Source organism: Ornithodoros turicata, unplaced genomic scaffold, assembly GCF_037126465.1.
Source record: "Ornithodoros turicata isolate Travis unplaced genomic scaffold, ASM3712646v1 Chromosome25, whole genome shotgun sequence".
NCBI classification, from domain to species: Eukaryota; Metazoa; Arthropoda; class Arachnida; order Ixodida; family Argasidae; genus Ornithodoros; species Ornithodoros turicata.
Window position 1 is genome coordinate 2,462,474 of NW_026999346.1, and position 27,470 is coordinate 2,489,943.

Consider the following 27,470-nt stretch of genomic DNA (forward strand, 5'->3'; position numbering starts at 1 on the left):
CAGTCCCCCAAACACACGCTCGGAAATGGTTGCCCATCATCGTCGCCGGAACCTTGATGGCGTCAAAAAACATACATACATATAACCCTTACAGGGCACTTGGTGGTTGTGGTTTTGCCCCCACGTTGATCGCATTTCGCAATTTAGTTACATTAAGTTACCATTTTCTTTCCACTTTGCAACTGTATAGTGCTATATCAAATCACATCTGTCTATTGAAAATTATCGCGCTGTCCGAGGACGTTTCGCTATTGCGACAAGTACTAGTACTTCCAAACACCGATCCATACTCTTCCCGGTATGTCTTTACTTTTATTGCACGGTCAACAGTTCAACAGCAGAGCGATACCGCCCTGCACAAAACAGAAACATAGGACCAGGAAAAGATATATAACGGCCCCTTTATCATTACCAGTGAATGCTAAAGACGTAACAGCACTTTTATACCCCCCTACTCTCTTTGCCGTAGCTACGGGTGGTGGATGTTGGGTGTGGTCGCCAGTCGATGTTATGTTTATCAGTGAGCTTAACAGACATGTTGACGAGCTTCATGCCTTCCATCTCCAGAAGGAGGATGTTGTTTTCGTGCGGGTGAGGTCTCAAAAAGCAACCCGGAAGGTAAAGCGTCACCTAAAGAGAAACTTGTTATGAAACACATAGTCAGATTCAGTACTCATTGGCGGGTAGAATCCCCTTCGGTCCTCTAAGACACGCTCCAGCAATGTTCCCTAATGTCCTCCTACGTTGCCCCTGCCGACACCCTGCCTGGCTGACCTTTCCCTCGTTCCTTTTCTTTGTTATCATTAAACATATCCCCCCCCCCCTGTTTTCTGATACGTGCATGAGAAACAGGTACGGTACATACGTAAAAGATACCCATGTACTATGTTCGGGACAAACATGTGTCTATTTAGCTGTGTCAGGATAGCCGTGCTTAAGGAATCGTTATTCTGCAAAATTGCGCGTTCCTTGGGACCGCGAAAATGGTCGGCGATAAGTACTGAGTCATGATCCCATTTCTGTCTTTCTTTTTTTTTTTCTTCTTTTTCTGTTTTCGTGGAATGAATTGACGAATTTTGAAGGCTCCTGTGTTCCCTTGTTTTTGCTTTTAATAAACGTTTCATGATAGGCGTCCTTGAGCGATGCCCGCGTTTGTTTGTTTGTTTGTTTTTGCTTTTAATGAATGTTTTATGATGGTTTGTTTTTGCTTTTAATGAACGTTTTATAATGTCTTGATTCATCGCCTGTTAGGCGCGGACTTCGAATGGCGAGTTTGCTGCGTCCTTGAGCGATGCCCGCGTTTGTTTGCTTTATTAAATATATGGAACACGCGTTGTTAGAGTGATCTTGATAAGACGTCCGCGGAATCGTTGCGCCCGTGTTTGGGTGATAGTAGGGTGTTCTTTGGCGTGTGTGTGTGTGCCTTCCCTTTTATTGAGCATGTCATGCGATTCGTGTGCGATGCGCTGTGGACAGGGACACTGCCGGTGAGAAGTATACCCCGTTTTTGACCCCACATGAAGATCTGATGTTGAATGCGGGGATGCACCTGCTGTGACGGTAGAAAATGCGCGGGCGGCACTGAGAGCAGCTCTAGTATTTTTCGAGCAACAGAACAATATTTCGCAAGTTAATGTCATGAGCAAAGGTTTGCAAGAACTGAATGCGTGTATTGGAATGAAACAGATGACGATGGATAGTTTTCTGTTTAATGGTCAATAAAGATGTCCTTTTAGGATCACTCTGGGTTTTCGTGTTTCACTTATACGGTTCCCCCGCTATCCGGACATTTTCACAGGAAACGGAGCCGTCCGGATAAACGCGGGTCGACCTTACAATGTAGAAGTACTGCACTCATTTCATTCGTGAGCCCACAACACTCAGCAGAACTGTCGCGGCCTTGTTCTAAAGAAACACATACTCCTAAAATACAAGCTAGGGTACAACGCGTTGTGCTATAGTTATACTCTACGAGCAGGAAATAAATACCGGTTTCACCTACGAGTATTCGCTCGACAGGAAACAACATAATCGAGTGCAGACAGAAAAGTCTCCGTTGGGCATCACAGCTCGAGCTGCTTGTGCTGAAGCGTTACTAGTTTTGGTTTGCTGAGGGGAACCTATTAAATGCGGTGAAGAGCTTGCAGTTCACTCACGTAATTGTTAGTGCCCCAACGCGGCCCATTGAGTGAAGGCTGTCTTACAGTCCGACGCAAAGGTTCGTCAGTCGCCGCCACATTCCGCGCCGCCCGCGAGAGTCCGTCACGCCGCGCTTCGCCGTTGTCACTTGATCGTAGCCCGACGGGATAGAGCGAGGCGACGGCACAATGTCATTTAATTGTATACGTACATGTCCCGACAAATGTTTACGGAACAGACGAGCGGTGTATTTTCTCCTCGGTACGACCCCTTGCGGCAAGCGGAAGCTCGCGAAATCACGCCAGTTCACTACCTCAGAGGCGTAAACGACTGCGCTCTTGGCGACACACTGCGGTAGTTTCGGCGCCACTTCTCTTGAATGTGCCCTCGAAGTGAGTTGGATTTAACTGTTGTGCTCGCAAGCAACACTTGTCTCAACGATTGCGAAGACTGGAAGCTCGCCGCTATCGTCTTGCTAACAAAGATGAATCATGGTAGCAATAGTACTTTACGGTGAACTGCTTTTATTGGAAAACCGCGATACGTGGAGAAGTGAAAGAACGAAATCTTGTAAACAATTGCTTTGTTATGGAACTCAGTTGTGACCAGCTGATGAACAGTTGACGCTGACATTGATAATTGATTGATTGATAAACAATTGACGTTGAGTCACGTGCTGTTGGCGAGCGCAACAGTTAAATCCAACTCACTTCGCGGGCACATACAAGAGTAGTCATACCGAAATTACCGCAGTGTGTCGCTAAGAGCGCAGTCATCCACCCGACTGAAGACTGAGGCAGTCAACTGGCCTGATTTCGCCAGCTTCCGCTTGCCGTTAGAGTGTTGTCCCGTGGGGAAAATACTCAGCTCGCGTGGTCCGTAAACCTTTGTCGGGACCTGTAGCACTTTATCACTTTCTTTATTTATCAACACGTCCCCCGCCTTCAAATCTAACCTCTTCATCCAATACCTGTTGCATTCGTCGATTGATGATACGAAATATCGCTTGCCTTAAACAATAATTAATAATAATAATTTAATAATTGGGTGTTTACGTCGCGAGACAACTGAGCTTGCCTTAAACAGTGGCATAGGATAATCACCGTATTTGCAACGTAATTGAAGGTGGAGTCACAGAGCGCACGGCTCTGAAGTTCGCATTCTTCTGCACCTGTTCAATTTTTTAAATCCCTGTCATCCGCCCGACCTGTTTCGTGCAGTCTCTGATGATCATTTGCGGCTTCGAAAGACAAGCACAGTACATTGTAGTCGAAACTAGTACCGCGACGTCAGAAGTATAGAGACGTGCTCTACTCGTTGTGCGACGGCTGGCGCAGTCGCGCACCGCTGTCGTGGCACGTTTCGCTTCATACCGCCGAACTATCCCAGGTAACACATGGTGCGCTAGTATACGTCTAAAAATGGGCTAACTTGAGACTTTAGGGATACCGATAAATTTAGACGTCTACAAGCTGTTCATAACCCTATACATTATTTAGACGTCTAACAAGGGGTGGTCTACGAGGCATGGCAGAGATATTTCGCAGTAGACGTCTGCCGTTAGCCGCCTAAAAGCATGTCACATGTTGGACACATTTAGACTTGCATCACAAATTTATGCAACCATTTTCACAGGAGCTATAACACAACGTTCCCTCTGTGATCTGAGAAAGATTATCAAAGCAGTTTGTTTTTGCTGCTGTCATAACAGAGCGACTACAAACCGTGTGTCGTGCAACCGTGAGGCTCAACGTGATTAACTAAATTCAATTGTTATTTGCACTGACCCCGTGAACAACCTAGTCTGAATAAAGTTGCAAGCAGGCAAAAGAAAATGTGACTGCGCAAGAGTGCTGCAATGAGACGAAAACATAAGCGCGAAGAAGCCCGCGGCCCTCGGCGCGCCAGTTTGGAAACGGTGTCGGCAGAGGGCGCCGCCAACAGCGCTGCGCAACGGTCAGTGTCCAAACTTGTTCGCTCGCGTTCAGGTGGCTTCTGGAGCTCACGCTCGCTACTGAAGTGTTTCGAAGTTTAGTAAGTTTATTTCTTGCTCAGCGTCGCGCGTATGTTTTCTTGCAATCTGTGGGTCAACTGGACAGTTCCGGCATACTATCCTATGCAGTGAACGATATCGTTAAGCGAACAACGAGCGCTGCCTTTGCGGCGAGTCAACGTCCCTTTGTTCTCTGGACTTCAGGTTTCATGGGTGAGTTTTCTTTCTTTTTTGTCCTTCGCTTTCAGATTTGTTCCTGCTTGTGTTCACAATCGCATGCAGTAGAGCTCTGGAGCACAGCAGCTGAATATCGTTTTCTTTCCCTGCAGAATTATGTTGCGAATGAGTGACGAGCACAATGGAGATGTGGGACTGAGCTAAATGTGTTAACAAGATTGTCGTTTGGTTACGTTCAATGCTGTCTGTTCAGTGTGGTTGCGACGAACAATATGGAGATGTGGGACTGACCTATGTGTATGTTAAGATTCAATCGTTAGGATACTTTGTTGTCTCGGGTACCACTTGGATTCACGTCTTTATTATTTTTATAGGTGCTTACAGAGTCATGGAATGAAGATCACGATTACTACGCCTGGCCTGTGAGCCATTTGTTGGCCCTTCAGCTCAGCTCGAGCTACGATCACATTTTAGGTAAACAAAAACAGTTACCTTCAGATCTTACTTTCAGATCTGTTGTTTCCTTGTGTTCTATGTGCTCAGTAATGTGACGCTGTCTGCTCTTACTACTCTGTGCTGTTGTCACTAATCTGTGCTGACTGTGTTGCAGTGAAATATGGGTGCAGTGAACATTTTACCAGGGGCGACAAAGTTAAGATTGTTGCATTTGTTTTTAAAACAGTGCGTACGTTGAGCAGTTCTTTCATTTGATATCTGGCTGTGCAAAACCGCACTCATTATGTTGGCCCGCGTAGCTCATGCTTTCATGCCTTTATTATTTTTATAGGGGCTTCCCGACTCATGGGTTGAAGGTGACGAATACAACGCCTGTCCTACGATGATCCCATTTCAGGTAAGCAAAAACCGTTACCTTTTCAAATCTGACTGTGCTGTTGTTCAATATTGCTGGATTTCTATGTGCTCGCTAATCTGATGCTCGTGTGAGTCTCTTGTAAATACTTTGTTGCCAAAGAGCTTCAGTTCCAGTTGGAGTGTCTGAACTGCATCGGATTCATGTCATTGATGCCGTGTAAGTGCAGGCTGTCAGAATGATTATTTTTGAGATTCAGTCACACAATTTCCTTTTTAGCATGTGCGAATTTTGATTGGCAGAGTAGGATGTGTCACTTCACGATCGAGTTAGTAACCTCATCTTCCGTCTCTGAATTGTCAGCCGGGAATCAAACGGGTTCTGCACAAGCAAAATATGATCCGACGTGTATGGATAGGGAAATACTTGACACTTGCATAGTGCCTGAATAAAAAATATGTATAAATTTTAGTTCTGCAGTAAACAAGCTGCATCCAACATTTTTACATAGAGGCATTTATAGTGATATCACATAGTCTTTTCTATTTACAGTGTACCACGGAAACTTTCCTTCCGGCTTCTCACAGCCCTCTACCACCCACACGTGTGTAAAGTACTGGTTGCCTTTGGAGCACTCAAGCATGGACCCAAAGACAGAGGCAATGCTTGCAGCTACCAGTGATATAAGTGCTGCGATTTGTGTACATGTACATTACTATCTACTTTGGAAGAGAGCCTAGATTTGTTGGTATGTGATTGTGCACTGAGGTGAGGTGCTCACGATATTCGCTAACTTGTCCACGTGTTTGGAAGTCAATGTTTGCACGGTATGTTCATAGAAATAAATGTTTAACCAAATTCCATGCTGCCTTTGTAAGACATACTGTGCATGAACCACACTGCCAAAATTTAGGTATAAAATATGTATAATTTTAGACATGATGCCTAATACATGTCTATATGACGGCTCAGTGGATAGATAAGTACTGTCCCATTTTAGGCGTTTGGTCTAAAAAAGGTCTAAATCGATGCTACAATTATCCGGTTATTAGCTGTATTTTAGCGTAACGTTAGCTGGGCTAGGGAAAGGGGGACGGATACGGAGCAATAGGGCTACTTCGTGAGACGTCTAATAGACAGTCCCAAAGTCTACATTTAGATTTCTTTTAGACGTATACTAGCGCACCATGCGTTGCCTGGGATAGACTGAACGACGGCCGCTGTCGTCGCGTAGCGGTAGACTGTGCGTCATCCCGCCTAGTTCCATCGGACTGTAAAACAGTCTTGAGAACGGCTCCACAGTCATCAGTTGCCATGCTAAATAGCAGGTATACATTCACAATGAAAGGGAAAAAAAAACTACAGCAATGAGACATTCCGTATCCATTCAAACGGATCGTGCGGGGGGAGGCACCAGGGGAGAAGCGCGTACGCCGAGGAGGAGGAGGAGGAGGGGTGTCGTTGGGAGGAACCGAGAGGTCTGCCTGCCTGATTAAGCGGCATGTTTCTCGGGAAGGGAAAGGTGGTGGAGAGGAGGAGAGGAAAGGGTGAAGTGGAAGACCGAGCGGAATTCGCTCGGGGGGAGGATAGCTGCGTCCATGGGCCGACTTCAGGGGAACTGTGCCGGCATACGCCTATTACACATCTGAGGGAAACCCAGGAAAAACCCCAGACGGCACAGCCGGCCCGCGGATTCGAACCGCGGACCTCCCAGTCTCCAAGCGCACGCGTTACCGCTGGGCCACCGGAGCTGGTAGCGCGTACGCCACCCAGATTATTTGCAGCATTTCACTAACAAGATACAGGGTGTCCACGCTCTTTCATCCTCTCGTATTGGGGACGAAGGAAAGACGCGTCTCTAGAGATGCGCAATGAATAAAATAAAGAAAAAAATGGCGTTCCTTCACGAATTTTTTTGCGGACGGTCTATCGAACGGATATTTTGTTCTCAAAAAGGCTTTGGTATCTGGTGACCGAAGAGATCAGATGTTCTCATTGGAGCAACTTCGTAGCTTTTATAATTAAAAAGTTAATTATTGAAAGTTAATTAAGACATTGCCTTAGGAGCCTGTTAATGCACCCCTAGGGAGTGCCCTTCAGCATATCCTATATTGCAATTGATTACATCTCGGAAAAAGTGATTGATATATTTTTAGAAAATCTGTTCACACATAGCGTGGACACCCTGTATGTGCTCGCTACGCCTGTTCACTTCAGACCCTGTTTCAAGGGAAGCGTTTCGTGTACAAAATGACATTTTTATAATGGTCAACAATTTCCTATTATTCGAATTTGGGGGAATGTGTTGTGGTTCTCCAGCAGCAAGTGCAGTTCATATTTTAGACAGAGGCAACATTTCCTTCAGTCTGAGGAATGGAAAATTTTGAGGTGTGTTGTCGGCAGTGCAAAAGCTCGCAAATGGTGACAAAGGTGATAGAGATGACGTGGGCACTTACACGCTTAGCTCAGCTAATTGCGCTGACCGTAGACTCGTTGATTGGTATGTGCTTCATACTCATTTCTTAATCAGTATGAAGCACATACCAATCAATCGCCTATTGACTCTTCCGAAAAGTTTTCGTATATGCGTACCTGCGGTCCCCTAGCTGACCAGTACCTTCCCAAGTTGAAGCCGTTAATGAAAGCAACGCCCTTCGTCCAACCTGTAGGGTCTAGGAACGTGTCGAGAGTATCTTCGCCTTCTCGAAGCGTAAAGCGACCGCTGAAGAAACCAGGTGTTGTACAGTTATGTTCCCAGTTGTGCTCAGGGTTGTTGATGAACTTGATAAGTTCGTGCACCTGGGAGTCTATGGTGATGGGGACAGCTTCCATGACCCAGTGGGTCAGCATCTTGTCATCTAGTGTGACGTGATGCAGGATGCCCTGCAGAATGAGAGGAATAACTTAGAAGGGGAAGAGCTTGTATCAGGAGGCCAAGTGCTCATCGTAGTCTGCCGGCTTCTCATGGTGAAGTATATGGTCCCAGGAGAAGATAAGTGTATTCTCTAACCGCAACATGAATGAACATGATCTTTTTCCACGACAAGCCATTTGCACAATTGTACAACATGGGTGACACACCTAGAGCTCTGCACGGGCCGACTTCTACTGCCCGACCCGGCCCGGGTGCGTCGAGAAATGGCCCGGCCCTCGCTCTTTTTATGCGGCCCGGCCCGGTGGCCCAGTGAGTACAGCTCGGCCTGACAAGAGTGCAGGCCTGGCATCTCCAGTTGTGACTTACGCCTTAATAGAAATTGTGGTTTAACACGGCAACAGCGCAAGACCAAGGTCCAGAACGCGCGGAAGCACGGTATCGTCACCCTACAAGGTTTTGTGCAGGTAGATGATTGTAATAATAATTGTGAGTACATTAGGAATAATTGTAGGTAGATGATGTTGTGGACAGCTTCCTTCTTCAAATCCCTACCTCTCACCATGCTTTGAAAGTCTGATTGTGAAAGATGTGAGGAGTCATGAACACTGCGAAGTGGCCTTCTGAAGATTCTAGAGGGCCAAACCATACGCGTAATGCAGTGTCCCTTGTTTATACTTGCAAATATATGCACAGGGATGACGCAAGCACGTGATCATATAAACCAGGCTTGCGGAGTTGCCACTCCGGAGTTGGAATGTGTCATGGTTGTGGTCACTCGTGGGGAAAGAAGCAGCTCGTGGAAGAACGCAGAAGGTGTAAAGGTGTGACGTAACGGGCACGGACGGAGGTGCACGGGGGATTGTGTTCTGGAAGCGAAGCATTCCTGGCTGACGGTCGGCATCGTCTTGGGGTCCTACCGCCTGGCTCTGGGTTTGAAGGTCCACCTGGTCCTGGGTTCCTGGTTCTGGCTGCGGGTCTGCACTACCAAGTTCTGGCTGCTGGTGTGCTCCACCGGGTTCTTGCCTCTGGCTCTGGTTGCGTGGTTGCTGGCGTTGCGATGTCCGCCCCCGAGGGTTACCCATGCTCACAGTAAAGTTTCTTATTACAACCTTGTATGACTCTGTCTCATGCTGGCTTCTATCCGAACTACCCTGAGGGCTCTGGCGACCACGTAGGTTGACTCACAGTCTGCCGCATCACAGAATGATTCCGGGATCATTCCAGATTTATCAGAGCGTGGAAAGGAATTGGAATGGAATGACGGGAACCTTCCTGGGAATGGAATTGGGATGGAATGGTCTGGGTGCTCCGGTGGTATTTTTTATTTCAACCCACTGGTTTTTGCCCGCGCGCCCTTTGCACACTCGCCGCACCAGCACATGGTCAAGAGCGAAATAATATTTAGAAATAAATATTCAGCGAAAATATATTTAGCGAAATAATATATAGCTAATTAATATATTTAGACGGGCCTCCTTTTTCCTTCATTTCGAAAATAATAATACATGGAAGCTCTCCGCGGTCACCCAGCTTCAGCAAAAGTACAACGAGTATTTTCCACAACTTTGGATTATAATGACAGCACAGCGAAGTTGCTGTCTTATGTTATCAGGCACCTCTTTCCAGCCCCATGTTTGTGAACTGGAACACATGGTACCCCTGATCAGCAATATCAAGATTGCTCACATGTCCGAATTAAAAAAAAACAAAAGAAAAGGTTAACAACAAATAACTTTATTTTGGCTTTGGAGGGTGGGAAGGTTCATCGCCACGGGCGATACCTACCCCATTGCTGGTGGGAATGTGGGGAATAAAATAACGAGCCCCTTCACAATAACGATCGAAGTCCGATGGTGTGCAGAAACATCAGAAGGGCTTTGAGCGCAGAGCGTTGCTGTGCTGGATTAGGCCAGGGACCAAGCAATTTCGAGGGGCATTATTATCGAGGGGAAAAGGTTATCATCACAGTTGGTAGTGTATCGATGGTGTTGTGGTGTTAGGGTTCTTTCTGCACCTTGTCTTTGTGCTTTTTCCGTGCTGGGTATAATGCCAAATGCTGGGTACACTGCTGGGCTAGCCAGTACAGTTACATTTTTATTTATTTATTTTTTATTATTGATGCGATTAAAGGAAAGGAATGAGGTTGCCAAGCCATTCCAGGAGGAATTGTAAGGAATGATATTATCACAAATCTCCATTCCTCGGAATGGAATTGCAATGGAATTGGTGACCCCATTCCGCAACCCCGATATTAACTAATAGTCCCACATTGTAGGTAGTAATAGTAGGGGTAGAAACTACGGCAACATTAAACGCCGGCTCCCCCACCACCGTCGCGTCTGGTCCTTTCGCGTATTTTTTCCCGCTTATCGGCGGGGGAGAACAGCGCGCGCGCTTATCGTAGCGTATTTTTCAGCCTGGGCCGACTTCTTTCGCCATTTTCCCACCTGAGCCGACTTCACTCACATATTTTTTTCCCGCTACAACAGGTGTGCGGTGGGCGGCTTACATGCAAGCATAGACATGCAAAAAGGAGTCATACACAAAAAGTATAAGTTCAAATATAATTATTATTGCCAATTGTAATGCCAATAGTGCTGGGAATTGTAATGCCAATAGTGGTGCCAATTGTGATGCAAATCAGGTGAAGGAGAAAAACCCAGCCGAAAAGCCTTCACCACCTGCAACAGAAGAAATAAGACTGAAGACAGTACGTGTAAAGAATATACATAATTTATGCGCTATTATTATTTCAAGTCATCAGATTCTGAAAGAAAACATAACGTCAACATTCATCACATTGCTTACCAATTGTTCAATTACAGAGCCCCGCACCAACGACCTGAAAGATGACTTGTTATTATAGGAAACTACATTCGCATTCGATAATACATTCAATATTGCGGCCACACTGGATAATCTGAAAAAGACACATTTTAATATCAACAATAATACTTCCATTATAGCAACAATAATCTGAAAGAGAATCTCATTTGATATTCTACTTTCAATAATACATACATTGCAGCGGCAGTGGACCCCAATAATCTGAAAGAAAATCTCCTTTATTATCATATTCATACATCATTCATTCATTCATATATAATACATACAATACTGAGGCCACATTGGATAATCTGAAAAAGGTACATTTTAATATCAACAACCATACTTGAATCTATGGAAGACCATGGGACATGAACAACAAGAACGACATGAACACAAGAGGAAATAATATCTATAACACTACATTTAATCAAATAAGATATTCTTAACCAATACGACTACAAACAAAATTATTATAAAAGGTCTGAGACGTGACCAACATCATTGCGATTGCGGGATTATAACTACAAGTGCCGATAGATGTAATTAATTGTGAACAGCAGAGACCCTGGAAGACCAGGACACGAACGACAAGAATGACACGAACACAAGAGGAAACAAAATCTAAAACACCACATTTAACCAAAGAAGATATTCTTAATCAATACGATTACAATCAAAATTACAAGTTTTATTATAAAAAGTTTAATATTCCTATACGTGACCACCATAGTGGAGCTTTAATTACAAGTTCTGATAGATGTATGTAATTAATTGTGAACAGCAGAGACCTTGGAAGACCATGGGACACGAATGCAAGAGGAAATAAAATCGATAACATCACATTAAATCAAAGAAGATATTCTTAACCAAACAATAGAGGAGAATAATCTATCATTTTAACTATCCTAAAATCATCCTCATCACTTAATCTGATCGAACACCATACAATTTTCGTTCTAAGAGACACTACAAACCTTGCTTTGTTTTATGAATCCAGCACCGAAAATATGTAAATGAACTTCACCCCGTAGCACGCTCCTAGCCAACGATCAGCTCTAATAATATCTGCACTGACTTGTTGAAGACGGGAGGCGTACGCCTGTTTTGTGAGAGTTATGAACATTTCGAGCACAATAGGAAAGATAAGTCGATTATTCTAACAATACGCAACTTTTAATTAATCAATTTCCTATTAAGTGAATAGCATAGACATAAAGAAATAATGAGAAACATCACAATCAACAGCTAGCATTAATAGAGAGCCAAACCTGCAACTCCTAGCCAACACGTAAACAACAGATACATACAATAGCGAAACAATCTATCAAAACAAGAAACATGGCGAATTTAATACTGTGAATAGCACAGACTTATCGCTAAAGAACACAGGAACACTCTAAGCGGCGCCACGTAAACAACCGAGGAAATAATCTATCATTGAATCATCATAAAATCATCTTCGTGACTTAATCTAACCGAACACCATAGAGTTTTCATTCTACCGAACCCTACAAACCTTACTTTGATGGAGACATCCAACACCCAGGCACCATGACAAGATCTCAGTTTTTCTTCAAAGCTCAGAAACATATTATCTCTCTGTCTATACGGCCAAAGCACTGCGCATGCTTTTTCACTCAAAGGGTTGAGAGCTTCTTCCTTTTCCCTCCTCAGGCAAACAGGGTGCTCTGGAGGTCAGATAAGATAGTACAAAGGGGATATATTTTATTGTGCAGTGCAAATAGTTGTTGCCAATATTATTCGCGGGGATCACTACCTTTTTGCATCCTTTCTTTGAAACGGAAGTCTTTCGTCAAAGTGGATGACATAGTCGGCTGTGTTTGTACAGAGGTGATATTTTTTATTGAACATGTAGAGAAACTCCAAATTATTAAATGATAGCAACAATACTCAATCGAAAACAATGAGAAACAAATTTAATTTAATCAATTTTGTAATATTTTGAAAGTTCTATACAGATGAACCTGGGGCCATATTCCTTCTTCCAGCAAACAGGGTGCTCTCGAGGTCAGATAAGATAGTACAAAGGCGATACATTTTATTGTACAACGCAAATAGATGCCGATATTATTCGCGGGGACCACTATCTTTTCGTATCCTTTCCTTGAAACGGGAGTCTTTCGTCAAAGTGGACGACATAGTCGGCTAAGTTTGTACAGAGGCAATATTTTTTATTGAACATGTAGAGAAAGTGCAGATTATTATATGATAGCAACAACACCCAATCAGTCATAAACGAGAAACAAATTTAATTACATCAATTTTTGTAATATCTTGCAGCAGAAAGTTCTATATACTCGTAGACGAACCACACCGAAAAATCAAATGTGAAACACAACTGAGAAATGTGAGGCATTCCCAACTCAGATTATTTAGTAATTTCAATCGAGTGATCAATTGAAACAAATACAAGACAATAATTATTTCAGGCAGTAACTTTCTAAGTAAGCGAGAAATATTTAAAAGTTTTCCTATAGAGGAAATCGACAGACACAATTAATACATCATGCATGCATAATGCCCAACTCATAGAATATCAATCGAACCTGAAACAAAGTCAAAACAATAAATACAAATCATTTCTAAGCAAGCAGCGTGAATACACCACAGAATCTGAACAGAAACTTGTCATTTCAATGAATAAACAAGATGAACTAGTGGGTTCAGGCGATAAAGTGAGTGATGGATGAAAGCCGACGACCCCAGCACCAATATAAAGTTATGGAAGGGAGGGTTCTAGCATGGTCTTGTACAGATAATTATTGAAAGCACACATTTTTTGCTTACGCATCACATCTTTTTGTAAATCAATATCCATAACTCTCATGGCAGGTGATATTAATAATATTCGAAATAAAAAATGAATTCGAAATTTTTAATCGATAAAATGAGCATAGATATACTTTTAATTAAGTGTAGACGCGTACTTGAAAACAGAAGAGACAATCGCCCTACATTGAAGAGATGGACAGATTTTGTATTCGCTACCATAAGTCAAGGGAAGATGTGATAAAAACTTATTCGAAAAAGAAGAGCCGCGAAACGATTCCATTTTTGCTGCATTTCAATACGTCCTAGACATGGTCGTATTCGGAGATATGGTACAAACTACAGAATTGAAGGTGCAAGCTTTTATATGCCGCATCTACAATACTTATAAAAATATCTGCACATCAACGTCGGAAGGACCACTGGGATTGATGGCGGAGTTTTTTAGGCTTGCTAACGAATAATTGAAATACACTAGACCAGATGTAATTGTCATCATTGCAGTGGACATTGCATTCATCAAGAAAGCAGTGAGATCAAATTGTCATATACAAGCTGTCTATATCGCACGATTCATTACGGATTTGTTGAAATTACACATATCTCAGATGGAAAGTACATAAAATCTTATCACATGATATGTTTAACTACCACGGCAACGCAATTATTTTCTTCTACCAGTTCTTGCAACGATGTCGAATGAGCAGAAGTTCAATATTGTTGTGCAAGGTCTGATGTATCATCACTTATTGAAACTCAACGAACATATCAACTGAGGCGGACCACCAGACGATTTTCATCTAATACTGTCTTGTATGCCATTCAAGAATCTTTATACAAAGAAAGAAAACATCAAGAAGAGATTGTGCAAGTTCATCGCAACAAAGTGCAAGTTGCTGAAGCGATACAAATGCGGCGACAATGTATCGATTGCATTAATCAACGCTGGATTCAAGCGACCGATAATAAGACATCATTATGTAATACATTCCGAACTCATCAATCAAGAAAACAAACGAAAACTTCGAAGATTGAAATAGGACAATTGTAATTTATCGGAGTAAACAAGCATATAACTGAAATAATAAATGTAATCTTCGTCATCATTATAATGAATTGTACGCATCACAATGGCAAACACTTTGCATTTAGCATGCCTAGACTGAGAACAGTGATCGCTAAGGAAACGAATATTCCACACTGTGTGTAAGAATTCTCATATGGAAGCTGACCATCAAATAGGTTTTACCCGGCTACACTCTGTAGAAGTTCAACACCCGAAGGATAGAATTGCCGGAAAAGGATCAGTCATTGAAATTTAGAGGCATGATACATCAGTCTATGATTACAAAAAAGGATCACTAAACTTATCATATTTCATGCATAAAATTGCACAATGCATGTATATTTCTCAAACAGTTGGACTAGCCCTCTTATGCATGAGCAAATGACAAATGTATAATTCAAAGTATGTCTATAACAGCTTTTGACAATATATGTTGAAAGGAATCTACTATCAAATGCCGCGATGCAAATGGAGGATTTTACAAGCATGATGTCCTGGCGAAGTCTACATTTCTAATCAGTAATCTTCGTAACACACGGCACACAAACGATATGAAATAATTTCCAAGTGACAATCACATTTTGGGAGAAGCGGATTACACAACGGTCATCAGAAATGCTTAACCAATATACAATGAAGATGAGCATTATGCATAAACACAATGGAAAATATGTTATGTTAATTATAACAAGCAGATCAGCACAGGTCACACATAAACGTAGATCCAATTCACAAAATATACCCAAGGTTTCCCGTAGCCATACTGAAAAACTATCACCTTATTTTAGCGTCATAGCATCCGGGCACTACAAATAGAAAGGTCATACTTAAATTTTATAAGTTTTTAGCTCATAACGTGGTAAAACGTAAACTCCACACTAAAGATCATTTTCTTCTTTAAGTTTTCAAAATTTGCACGCTATTTGCTGCATTTTTTAAAGGTATAGATTAAAATGTTGTGCATATAGTCACACATACTATACAAGATATTTGATTGTGGCTTAAATGCTAAAATTTATCGATTCACATTCAGGAGAAGTGGAGACTACCACACATCAGTAAGAGTTCAATTAAAATTTGAACAGGTGTTGCGATTCACGATCAGTGTCGTAGAATGTGTAATTTCACAATACGCAAGCTTTAGCTCGCTCACTTTGACAAGCACTCTTTCATGATGACAGAGAATTTAATCGAATGGATTGATATTTTCTATATACACTATAACGTAATGCGAATTCTCTATGTCGTGGATATTAAAAGTTACGAATATTTTTCCAACGAAATTTACTTAAAACTCGGAGAAAGGGTCACCCGCGTCCTCGAAGATATTTCGGCAACACGCCCCCAACCACGTTTCCCCAACCCCGTACCCGAAACCGAATGCGATTCGGCGCCCGACGCATTGACGCGGTACCGCACGCGAGCGTGGTGCTTTTTCCGGAAACGGGTTCGTCGACGCGGGTGACCCTTTCTCCGAGTTTTACGTAAATTTCGTTCAAAAAATATTCGTAACTTTTAATATTCACGGCATAGAGAATTCGCATTACGTTATAGTGTATATAAAATATATCAATCCATTCGATTAAATTCTCTGTCGTCATGAAAGAGTGCGCGTCAAAGTGAGCGAGCCAAAGCTTGCGTATTGTGAAATTACACATTCTACGACACTGATCGTAAATCGCAACACCTGTTCAAATTTTAATTCAACTCTTACTGATGTGTGGTAGTCTCCACTTCTCCTGAATGTGAATCGATAAATTTTAGCATTTAAGCCACAATCAAATATCTTGTATAGTATGTGTGACTATATGCACATTTTAACCTATATCTTTAAAAAAATGCAAGAAATAGCGTGCACTTTTGACTTTGAAAATTTAAAGAAGAAAATGATTTTTAGTGTGGAGTTTACGTTTTACCACGTTATGAATTAAAAACTAAGTATGACCTTTCCATTTGTAGTGCCCGGATGCTATGACGCTAAAATAAGGTTTTTCAGTATGGTTACGGGAAACCTCGAGTATATTTTGTGAATTGGATCTACGTTTATGTGTGACCTGTGCTGATCTGCTTGTTAGAATTAACATAACATATCTTCCATTGTGTTTATGCATAACGCTCATCTTCATTGTATATTGGTTAAGCATTTCTGATGACCGTTGTGTAATCCGCTTCTCCCAAAATGTGATTGCTACTTGGAAATTATTTCATATCGTTTGTGTGCCGTGTGTTACGAAGATTACGTGATTAGAAATGTAGACTTCGCCAGGACATCATGCTTGTAAAATCCTCCTTTTGCATCGCGGCATTTGATAGTAGATTCCTTTCAACATATATTGTCAAAAGCTGTTATAGACATACTTTGAATTATACATTTGTCATTTGCTCATGCATAAGAGGGCTAGTCCAACTGTTTGAGAAATATACATGCATTGTGCAATTTTATGCATGAAATATGATAAGTTTTCACAAAAGATTAGTGATCCTTTTTTGTAATCATAGACTGATGTATCGTGCTTCTAAATTTCAATGACCGATCCTTCTCCGGCAATTCTGTCCTTCGGGTGTTGAACTTGTACAGAGTGTAGTCTGGTAAAACCTATTTGATGGTCAGCTCTGATTCCACATGAGAATTCTTACACACAGTGTGGAATATTTGTTTCCATAGCGATCACTGTTCTCAGTCAAGCCGTGGTAAATGCAAAGTGTTTTTCATTGTGATGCGTAGAATTGATTATAAAGATAATAAAGATTACATTTATTATTTCACATTTATTATTACATTTATATGTTTGTTTATTCCGATAAATTACAATTGCCCCATTCCAATTTTCGTTTGTTGTCTTGATTGATGAGTTCGGAATGTATTACATAATGATGTCTTATTATCGGTCACTTGAATCCAGCGTTGATTAATGCAATCGATACGTTGTCGCCGCATCGTTTCAGCAACTTGCACTTCGTTGCGATGAACTTGCACAATTTCTTACTGATGTTTTCTTTCTTTGTATGAATATTCTTGAAAGACGTACAAGACAGTATTAGATGAAAATCGTCCGGTGGTACACCGCAGTTGATATGTTCGTTGAGTTTCAATAAGTGATGATACATCAGAGCTTGCACGACAATATACAACTTCTGCTCATTCGACATCGTTGCAAGAACTGGCAGAAGAAAATAATTGCGTTGCCGTGGTGGTTGAACATATCATGTGATAAGGTTTTTTGTACTTTCCATCTGAGATATGAGTAATTTCAACAAATCCGTAATGAATCGTGCGATATAGACCGCTTGTATATGATTATTTGATCTCACTGCTTTCTTGATGAATGCAATGTCCACTGCAGTGATTACAATTACGTCTGGTCTAGTATATTTCAATTCTTCGTTAGCAAGCCTCAAAGACTCCGCCATCAATCCCAGTGGTCCTTCCGACGTTGATGTGCAGATATTTTTATAAGTATTGTAGATGCGACATATAAATTCTTGCACCTTCAATTCTGTAGTCTGTACCATATCTCCGAATACGACCATGTCTAGGACGTATTGAAATGCTGCGATTATGGAATTGTTTCGCGGCTCTTCTTTTTCGAAGCAGTTTTTATCACATCTTCCCATGACTTATGGTAGCGAGTACAAAATCTGTCCATCTCTTCAATGTAGAGCAATTGTCTCTACTTAATACTATACTTAACTACTATACTATACTGTCTATACTTAATTAAAAGCATATCTATGCTCATTTTATTGATTAAAATTTATTCATTTTTTGTTTCGAATATTATTATTATCCACCTGCTATGAGAATTATGGATATTGATTTACAAAAAGATGTGATGAGTAAGAAAAAATGTGTGCTTTCAATGATCCTATGTACAAGACCATGCTAGAACCCTCCCTTCCATAACTTGATGTTGGTGTTGGGGTCGTCGGCTTTCATCCATCACTCACTTTATCGCTTGAACCTACTAGTTGATCTTCTTTATTCATTGAAATGACAAGTTTCTGTTCAGATTCTGTGGTGTATCCACGCTCCTTGCTTACAAATGATTTGTCTGAATTATTGTTTTGACTTTGCTTCAGGTTCGATTGATATTCTATGAGTTGGGCATTATGTATGCATGATGTCATTATGGTGTCTGTCGATTTCCTCTATAGGAAAACTTTTAAATATTTCTGGCTTCCTTACAAAGTTACTGCCTGAAATAATTATTGTCTTGTATTTGTTTCAATTGATCACTCGACTGACATCAGTAAAAATAATCTGAGTTCGGAATGCCTCATATTTCTCAGTTGTGTTTCACATTTGATTTTTCTGTGTGGTTCACCTATATAGAACTTTCTGTTGCAAGATACTACAAAAATTGGTGTAATTAAATTTGTTTCTCATTTTTGATTGATTGAGTATTGTTGCTATCACTCAATAATTTGGACTTTCTCTACATGTTCAATAAAAAAAATATTGCCACTATGTCCTCCACTTTGACGAAAGACTTCCGTTTCAAGGAAAGGATACGATAAGATAGTGATCACCACGAATAATATCGGCATCTATTTGCGCTGCACAATAAAATATATCGCCTTTGTACTATCTTATCTGACCTCGAGAGCACCCTGTTTGCCTGAGGAAGGAAAAGGAAGATAGCTCTCAACCCTTTGAGTGATAAAGCATGCGTAGTGCTTTGGCCGTATAGACACAGAGATAATATGTCTCTGGGATTTGAAGAAAAACTGAGATCTAGTCATGGAGCCTGGGTGTTGGATGTCTCCATCAAAGTAAGGTTTGTAGCGTTCGTTAGAATGAAAACTGTATGGTGTTCGATTAGATTAAGTCACGAAGATGATTTTATGGTGGTTCAATGATAGGTTATTTCCTCTGTTGTTTACGTGGCGCCGCTTAGAGTGTTCCTGCGTTCTTTAGCTTTAAGTCTGTGCTATTCACAGTATTAAATTCGTCATGTTTCTTGTTTTGATAGATTGTTTCGCTATTGTATGTATCTGTTGTTTATGTGTTGGCTAGGAGTTGCAGGTTTGGCTCTCTATTAATGCTAGCTGTTGATTGTGATGTTTCTCACTATTTCTTTATGTCTATGCTATTCACTTAATAAGAAATTGATTAATTAAAAGTTGCGTATTGTTAGAATAATCGACTTATCTTTCCTATTGTGCTCGAAATGTTCATAACTCTCACAAAACAGGCGTACGCCTCCCGTATTCAACAAGTCAGTGCAGATATTATTAGAGCTGATCGTTGGCTAGGAGCGTGCTACGGGGTGAAGTTCATTTTTTACATATTTTCTGTGCTGGATTCATAAAACAAAGTAAGGTTTGTAGTGTCTCTTAGAACGAAAATTGTATGGTGTTCGATCATATTAAGTGATGATGATGATTGTTGTATAGTTAAAAGGTAGATTATTCTCCTGTGTTGTTTGGTTAAGAATATCTTCTTTCATTGAATGTGATGTTATAGATTTTATTTCCTCTTGCGTTCGTGTCCCATGGTCTTTCAGGGTCTCTGCTGTTCACAATTAATTAGATACATCTATCAGAACTTGTAATTAAAGCTCCACTATGGTGGTCACGTATAGGAATATTAGACTTTTTATGATAAAACTTGTAATTTTGATTGTAATCGTATTGATTAAGAATATCTTCTTTGATTATATGTGGTGTTTTAGATTTTATTTCCTCTTGTGTTCGTGTCGTTCTTGTCATTCGTGTCGTGGTCTTCCAGGGTCTCTGCTGTTCACGATTAATTACATACATCTATCGGCACTTGTAGTTATAATCCCGCAATCGCAATGATGTTGGTCACATCTCAGACCTTTTATAGTACAACTTGTAACTTTGATTGTAGTCGTATTGGTTAAGAATATCTTATTTGATTAAATGTAGTGTTATAGATATTATTTCCTCTTGTGTTCATGTCATTCTTGTCGTTCGTGTCCCATGGTCTTCCATAGATTCAAGTACGGCTGGTGATATTAAAATGTACCTTTTCAGATTATCCAATGTGGCCTCAGTATTGTATGTATTATATATGAATGAATGAATGATGTATGAATATGATAATAAAGGAGATTTTCTTTCAGATTATTGGGGTCCACCGCCGCTGCAATGTATGTATTATTGAAAGTAGAATATTAAATGAGATCTTCTTTCAGATTATTGTTGCTATAATGGAAGTATGATTGTTGATATTAAAATGTGTCTTTTTCCAGTGTGGCTGCAGCATTCAATGTATTATTGAATGCGAATGTAGTTTCCTATAATAGTAAGTCATTTTTCACGTCATTGGTGCGGGGCTCCGTAATTGAACAATTTGTGATGAATGTTGATGTTATGTTTTCTTTCAGAATCTGATGACTTGAAATATTAATAGCGAATAAATTATGTATATCCTTTACACGTACTGTCTTGAGTTTTATTTCTTCTGTTTCAGGTGGTCAAGGTATTTCGGCTGGGTTTTTCTCCTTCACCTGATTGGCATCACAATTGGCAATAATAAATATATTTCAACTTGTACTTTTTGTGCATGACTCCTCTTTGCATGTCTATGCTTGCATGTAAGCCGCCCACCGCACAACTGTTGTAGCGGAAAAGAAATTGTGAGTGAAGTCGGCCCAGGTGGGAAAATGGCGAAAGAAGTCGGCCCACGCTGAGAATACGGTACGATAAGCGCACGCAAAGTCCTCCCTCGCCGATAAGCGCGCGAACTATACTCCGCACACGCGCCGCCCGCCGATAAGCGTGAAAAAATACCAGACGTGGACCGGACCAGACGCGACGGTGGGAGGCTCCCGGCGTTTAATGTTGCCGTAGTTTCTACCCCTACTATTACTACTATTGTACGGAATTGGCTATGTGGCCCAGCTGGGCTCACGGAGACGGAGACACGTCTGTCGGCCAGACCCAGGCCCGGCCCGGGGGTGCTGGCATGTTCTGTCGACCCGGCCGGTGGCCCGTGCAGAGCTCTAGACACAACTCTCATTTTGGATGAGCTCAGACTTGAAATACCAGGCACGTGCAGAGAACCAGTGACGGGGAACGCTTGAAGTACCGAGTACCCAAGTACTATTATAGTGACTTCACTTGACTTTTACTTTAGGTACATTTCAAACTGTGTACTTTATACTGAACCGTATTTACACTACAATATTTCAACTGTAGTGCTTTGCCGTAGTGCTTTGTAGTGTATTGCGTGTTAGCGTCGCGAAGCAACTGTACCTATGAGGGCGTACAGACGTTGACAAATAGAGAGAGGACACCAAGCTGTAGGTGGCACGGCTTACTGTGCGTCCATGACCGACTTCACAGATAACTGTCAACATTTCGGCCAGGCCAGGCCAGGCCATTAAACCTGACTACTCTCTCCTCATATCAAGAAGAAGTAGCCTTCTGTTCATCGTGAACCACAGGTCATGATTTCACACAATCCACGTTTGGAGAGTGCCACACAGCCAATGTCTGCAATTTAACACAGCCCACGAAGGATCTCTGCGTTTTTTCCTCCAACTATATTCGGGACCACTCAGATGACTGTGGAATATCGGCGTCTCCACCGCAACGTAGGTTGTCAGAGCTTCACCTACTATCCGCTAAGACTAGAGAAAGCTCGACCTGCTGTACTGGTTAGTGTTTTGGAATTACGCGGCCGGGCCCGGTAACGCTTTGCGGATCTTTGCGGATCTTTGCGGACCTGGGCTGGACTTGGGCTTGACCATCACGGGCTCAGTTTCTGCCCGGGCCCGCACAGTGCCGGGCCTATGTCGGGCTTGAGCCAGTGGTACGCCACTGTTCGTGGTGTAACACAGGCTACGGGGACGACTACCCATACATTCGTCATTGATATGATTTGCGTTCTTTGTTCAGGAGCTGGTGTACTGATAGTTGTGGTCGAACTTGTCTGAAATGCAAGAGGGAGCCAATCCGTGTGCGTGGACTTTCGCTTTGATGTCAATGCATAGAAATCCGTCGTTCGTGAGGGCATCATAAAGTGTGAAATATCAAAAGTATTCATTTGAAAGGGGTTGCAATGGTTGACGATATAACATCGTAATCCGGTGGTCGAGTTCCGGCGGTCATGAATTTGATGGACGGGTCCTACTCCGATGGTTATGTTCCCTAGACTTGTCTGGGAACCTGACCATCAAACCCATGACAATTTATGATGTACCTAAAGACGGCTGAAAGACGTTTCCTTTACGTCATGACGTACGGCGCAACCGCCAGGTCCGTGCTTGCCAACAGTGCAGCTGCCGAAAAGCCAATTGATTCGCTGCTCGAACCCAAACTTCTGGTAAGTGTTACTTGCTGCATCTCGCGTTCCGACGACTTTCCAAGATCCTCAGTCGGAATGATGTGCTGCAACAGGTCGCTCAATCATCAGATTAGGTGGTCGTACTGATACTCCGCCCCTAGTTGTAATTTTAAAGTGTAACTAGATCTCCTGCTGCTCAATAATGTTATTTAATTGTACCAGTCCACTGACAACACGCGTAACCGCGCACGCTAGGAATTCACTCGCAGCAGCAGTAGCTCTAGTTTCTTCGCGACATTCGTTCCCGTACTGTTCTGTTGTAACGTGTTCTGTGGAGATTTCCGCCTGGACGAAGCGTTCCCGTCGGCAGCGCTCTTGGGCAGATTATTCCCGAAACACCACTGCGCTCTTTGGCATGTGGCAGTGGAGGATGACTATTATATTTTCACCTAGATTACCGTGGGCGGTTGTGTACAACATTGCCTGTGGCGATGAGGCACCCCAGTCGTCACTATCGAGAGGCGACCGTCTATATCCCACTGGTCGCGTGTTGTTGTCCCGCAACAACAAAGCTCGGCGTCGCCACTACGGCAAAATAAAAATAAAACATTCAGCGGAACACACTTTTGCCGAATCATATTTGTGTGTTTCCTTACCTTTTGCCCACCTATATTTTCACCGTGGTTGACCCTCCCAGCGTTTTCGACAGTGATGGTCAGTGTGTCTCCTTTCGACACTGAAATCGTTGCAGGCATGTCCCGCTGAGGTTCGAGGACGCGGGTTGAGCTTCCATAGGTGACGTAAGCTCGGTCACGAAACCGAGGAATGCTGAGCTTGGACGTTCGATTCGTCGTAAACGGAATCGTAGTAGTGTACATGACGTATCCGTAGTCCTGTCCCATTGCTTCAAACCCCATTGGCTGGACAGACTTAATCGATTTCAGCATGTTTATCCTTCTGAAATGCTTCATGGTGCTTATCAAAGAAGGCCCGCATGACATCTTCACACTTCCATAGTTGAGCTTGGCAGACGGCACTGGCAAATCCGTCGGACGACCTACGCCGTACCTGCGGTAGTTAGTGTCAGTTAGTGCGTCAGTCAAGTTAGCAGGCTATCGCCTATCTACTGAGTCTTCTGAGTAGATGTGTCAGTTAGTATGTACTCACCTTGAAATGACATCGACGATGTCAAAGTACAGATCGGTCGGATCCCCGGCTTCAGAGAGCGGGGCTGCATAGTCGTAACTAGTCGTTTGCGGTGGAGGATGGGCGCCATTGCTAAACCCGAAGTTGGTACCCCCGTGAAACATGTAGAATATGACAGATCCGTTCCGTTTGAGTATTTCTTCGAGCGTTCTGACAAATACAGCATTGTCAATTCTTGCATGTCTATCTCCCCAACGATCGAACCAACCGGTGTAGAACTCGCCAACTACAAATGGTCCTTTCCCATGATTTGCTTCTTGAGCAAGCTGCCATGCTTCTTGAACGTCAAAACCAGGTTTAAAGTCCACAGTCGCCAGAGCTCCCTTCACGGTGCCGTAGTTTAGTGCTTCCTTTTCCGCGCCGTCAGTTGTAAACAGCGGTACGTGAGGACCTAAATGCAACCTCCATACAGTGACGAGATGCTTCATGTAGGAAAAGTCATGTGCTAAAGAAGTTCCATACTCGTTTTCAATTTGAACCATGATAATCGGACCTCCATTGTGGTACAGAAGAGGGGCAATAAGTGGTCCTAAGACACCAAACCATTTGTCAACCGCAAAAATGTAAGGCTTGAGCGATCTCCGAAGTGTTCTCTTTGCATTCTTTCCCAGCAGCCAGTAAGGCAGACCACCGTTCTCTCGCTCTGCGCATATGTATGGGCCGGGCCGAAGTATGACTAGAAGGTCGAGTGACTGCGCTGTCTTGATGAAATCTTCAATGTCATACATGCCGACGAAGTTGTAAGATCCTGGTTGCGGTTCATGGCCGCTCCATTCCACGTATGTCTCAACCGCGTTCACACCGGCGGCTTTCATCTTGCGCAGGCGGTCCTTCCAGTAGGGTTTCGGTACTCTGAAGTAATGTATGGCACCGGCAATGATGCGGAAAGGTTCCCCGTCTTTGAGGAATACATTGTTTTGATAGTCGATGGTGAAATTTCGTTCTGGAAAGAAACGTGCTCATGATACGCGCTTGATACTGGATACTGGATACTGGATACGCGACGAGGCTACAAGCTGCTGCACAGGGTTTTATTGCACGTTAGACATTGGCAAAACGGTCTTCTACGTTCTAGTGCACACAGAGGTTGACCGTGGCATCGGCTAATCAGTGCCAAAGTCGTCTGTGCTAAATATGGCCTGTTGTTGTTTGCTTCAGCGAAACACCGCAGTCCATTCGAACGCAGTAGGACTGGCAACTAGAGGGACTACGCAGCTGAAAGCAGTTCATTTCCGTGACTCTAGCAACTGCATACAGTGTGTTTCGCTAACGATGTCAAACAATAATAAAGTAAGAAAAGCACGCATGATAAATATGTGCGGGCAACGTTGTTCGCTTGATATTCTTTTTACAACCTTTTCATTGTGTTATGTCGTTTTAGGTTAATTTTAACAGTTTTTGTGAAGTCAGGTCGGAAAAATTCCAAGTTAAGTGTACTTTTTTATTCTACTAATTAAAGCCCGTGTCGAATATAGTCCATTTCAGTCAAAGACAATTCATTGTTCAGAGAAAATCCCTGCGAAATTAATGGCGGAAAAGAAAGCAGTTCGACGGCTGCTGCTGACGCTGGCGGGGTCATAATTGGGTGTCTTAGTTTTTTGGTCCGACGAGACGAGGTTGACAGGCCCTCTAAACACTTCTTAGATACTACCAGGCTTGTGCGTTACGTGACACAACGTCAGCCATGTCACCACTGCACGGCCGACGCCGCTTCGAACAACTTTTTCGCTCTCAGCGAAAGCGTGCTGTTTCCCACGCTTGCATGCTTGCAAAAGACCTGTCAAGAGTATTACTTTGACATATTTATCCAAATCAACTCAAGGGCAGGCGTTGCTAGCTTCGGGTATTTTGCTGTAAGTTCGCTTAAAGGGTGCAGAAAGGTTGTACGCATAGAATTATCCTACAGAAGGTCGTCCCAGGGTATGCTTGTAAGTTATTATTTAAGTGTCGATGAACGCAGGGAACGTATAACACAATACAGCATCATGTAGATGAACGACAAATTGACATAACGTAGAATATTACATGGCATACATAATAGTTAAACCACGTACGTCGAGCTGCACCTCACTTATTGTTAACGTGCACTAAATTTCAATGCATTCGCAACAGCCATGTCGTTTCCTTCCTTGCATAACCTTCATAACGTTTAACACCCTTTTCATGTTGACTCACAAGTCATAGGGGTCTCCATGTACATAGTACACCAGTTCTTGAAGTCTTGGAGAGGTTTCAATTACGAAATGACTAGCTACATCCCTCCGATACTAGACTGCAGAAACAGTGCGGTATATTCCCATCGCAGTAGCTTACCAGCACTCGTATAATTGCAGCAGCTTAGTAGAACTCCAGTGTGCATTATGCTGTGCTAACTAGGGCCCGGAAAGTTATGCACAAAAGCAGTTGAAATCGGCAGGCAAATAGGCCATTAACAACAGCAACATAAGCAATAAAATACAAAAAATAGGCATGTTAATTTGGTACACTCTTTGGCTTTGTTGACGCTTCAAAAGGCTCCATCCAGGAAAAAGGGCTTCACTACCGTACAAGCTTTGACTTCTTGCACACGAATGCTGTGCCAGCCTGGAACCACGCGATATAGAATACTACTTTTAGTTCTCCGCCCTCGAAGATCTCTAACGGCTAAGAAAGGCAAAATCTTTTGATCAAATACACATGAACCCATAAATCGAGAAGTTGCCCGTCAAAAAGAACTTGTTACAGTGTGAAAAGTGAACTAAGTTAATAACGAAGTTCTTCGGCCTGAAATGTAACTCGCAGTTACGGGGTTACTTAAAAACAAAGAACGCGTTACTTCCAAGTTACTTCGGAGACAACATAGCACCACACAGGTGCAGCCCGCGTGAACAGTTGAGTTCGACCTTGAGATGCCTGCGGAGGAGTGCAACACGCTGAGATCGTTTGCGTTTATGTCTAATAATTCGAACGCTTTGCATCTTATTCCCTGTGGCCGCATAATGGTTCAGCTTCATTTCAATGGCAGCGGTTCTCACTTCCTGAATAGAATAATGTTATTGATTGAATATCACGTTTTATGTCATAAAATGCCATGAAAGAATCTGAGATAAAGCAAGAAAATAAGTGGACGTCAGTCAAAAGCGAATTAGAAGTAACTTGGAACTTAGCTTAAGTTGCTTTGGCAGAGTTACCTGAAAAAGAAAGGAGTTCCTCTGAAAGTTACCACGGCGCAAAAGTACCGAGTTAAGTTACAAGTTATCAAAAAAGGAACTTATTTACAGTAACGAGTTACCTCGAACTCTGCATGAACCCCTTCTAGCAAATCAACGAACTGGAGAAAACCAAACG

At 42.5% G+C, this 27,470-nt stretch overlaps 1 protein-coding gene and 1 long non-coding RNA gene across 2 annotated transcripts in view; one reads left to right on the forward strand and one right to left on the reverse strand.

Moving 5' to 3' along the window:
- Window positions 1–298: 298 nt before the first annotated feature.
- Window positions 299–27,470, reverse strand: part of LOC135373497 (beta-galactosidase-like) — a 48,736-nt gene continuing 21,564 nt past the window's right edge. Inside the window, exons 2-5 of the mRNA XM_064606675.1 lie at window positions 24,105–25,086; window positions 23,594–24,005; window positions 7,713–8,003; window positions 299–630 (exon numbers count right to left, since the gene is read on the reverse strand). Coding sequence (XP_064462745.1) covers window positions 442–630; window positions 7,713–8,003; window positions 23,594–24,005; window positions 24,105–25,086 — 1,874 coding nt within the window. The 3' untranslated portion in view covers window positions 299–441. The remainder of the gene's footprint in view (window positions 631–7,712; window positions 8,004–23,593; window positions 24,006–24,104; window positions 25,087–27,470) is intronic.
- LOC135373498 (uncharacterized) lies at window positions 4,094–5,937 on the forward strand. Its single transcript, XR_010416495.1, has 5 exons — window positions 4,094–4,345; window positions 4,462–4,606; window positions 4,684–4,783; window positions 5,097–5,162; window positions 5,673–5,937. It is a non-coding gene; the product is annotated as an uncharacterized LOC135373498 (long non-coding RNA).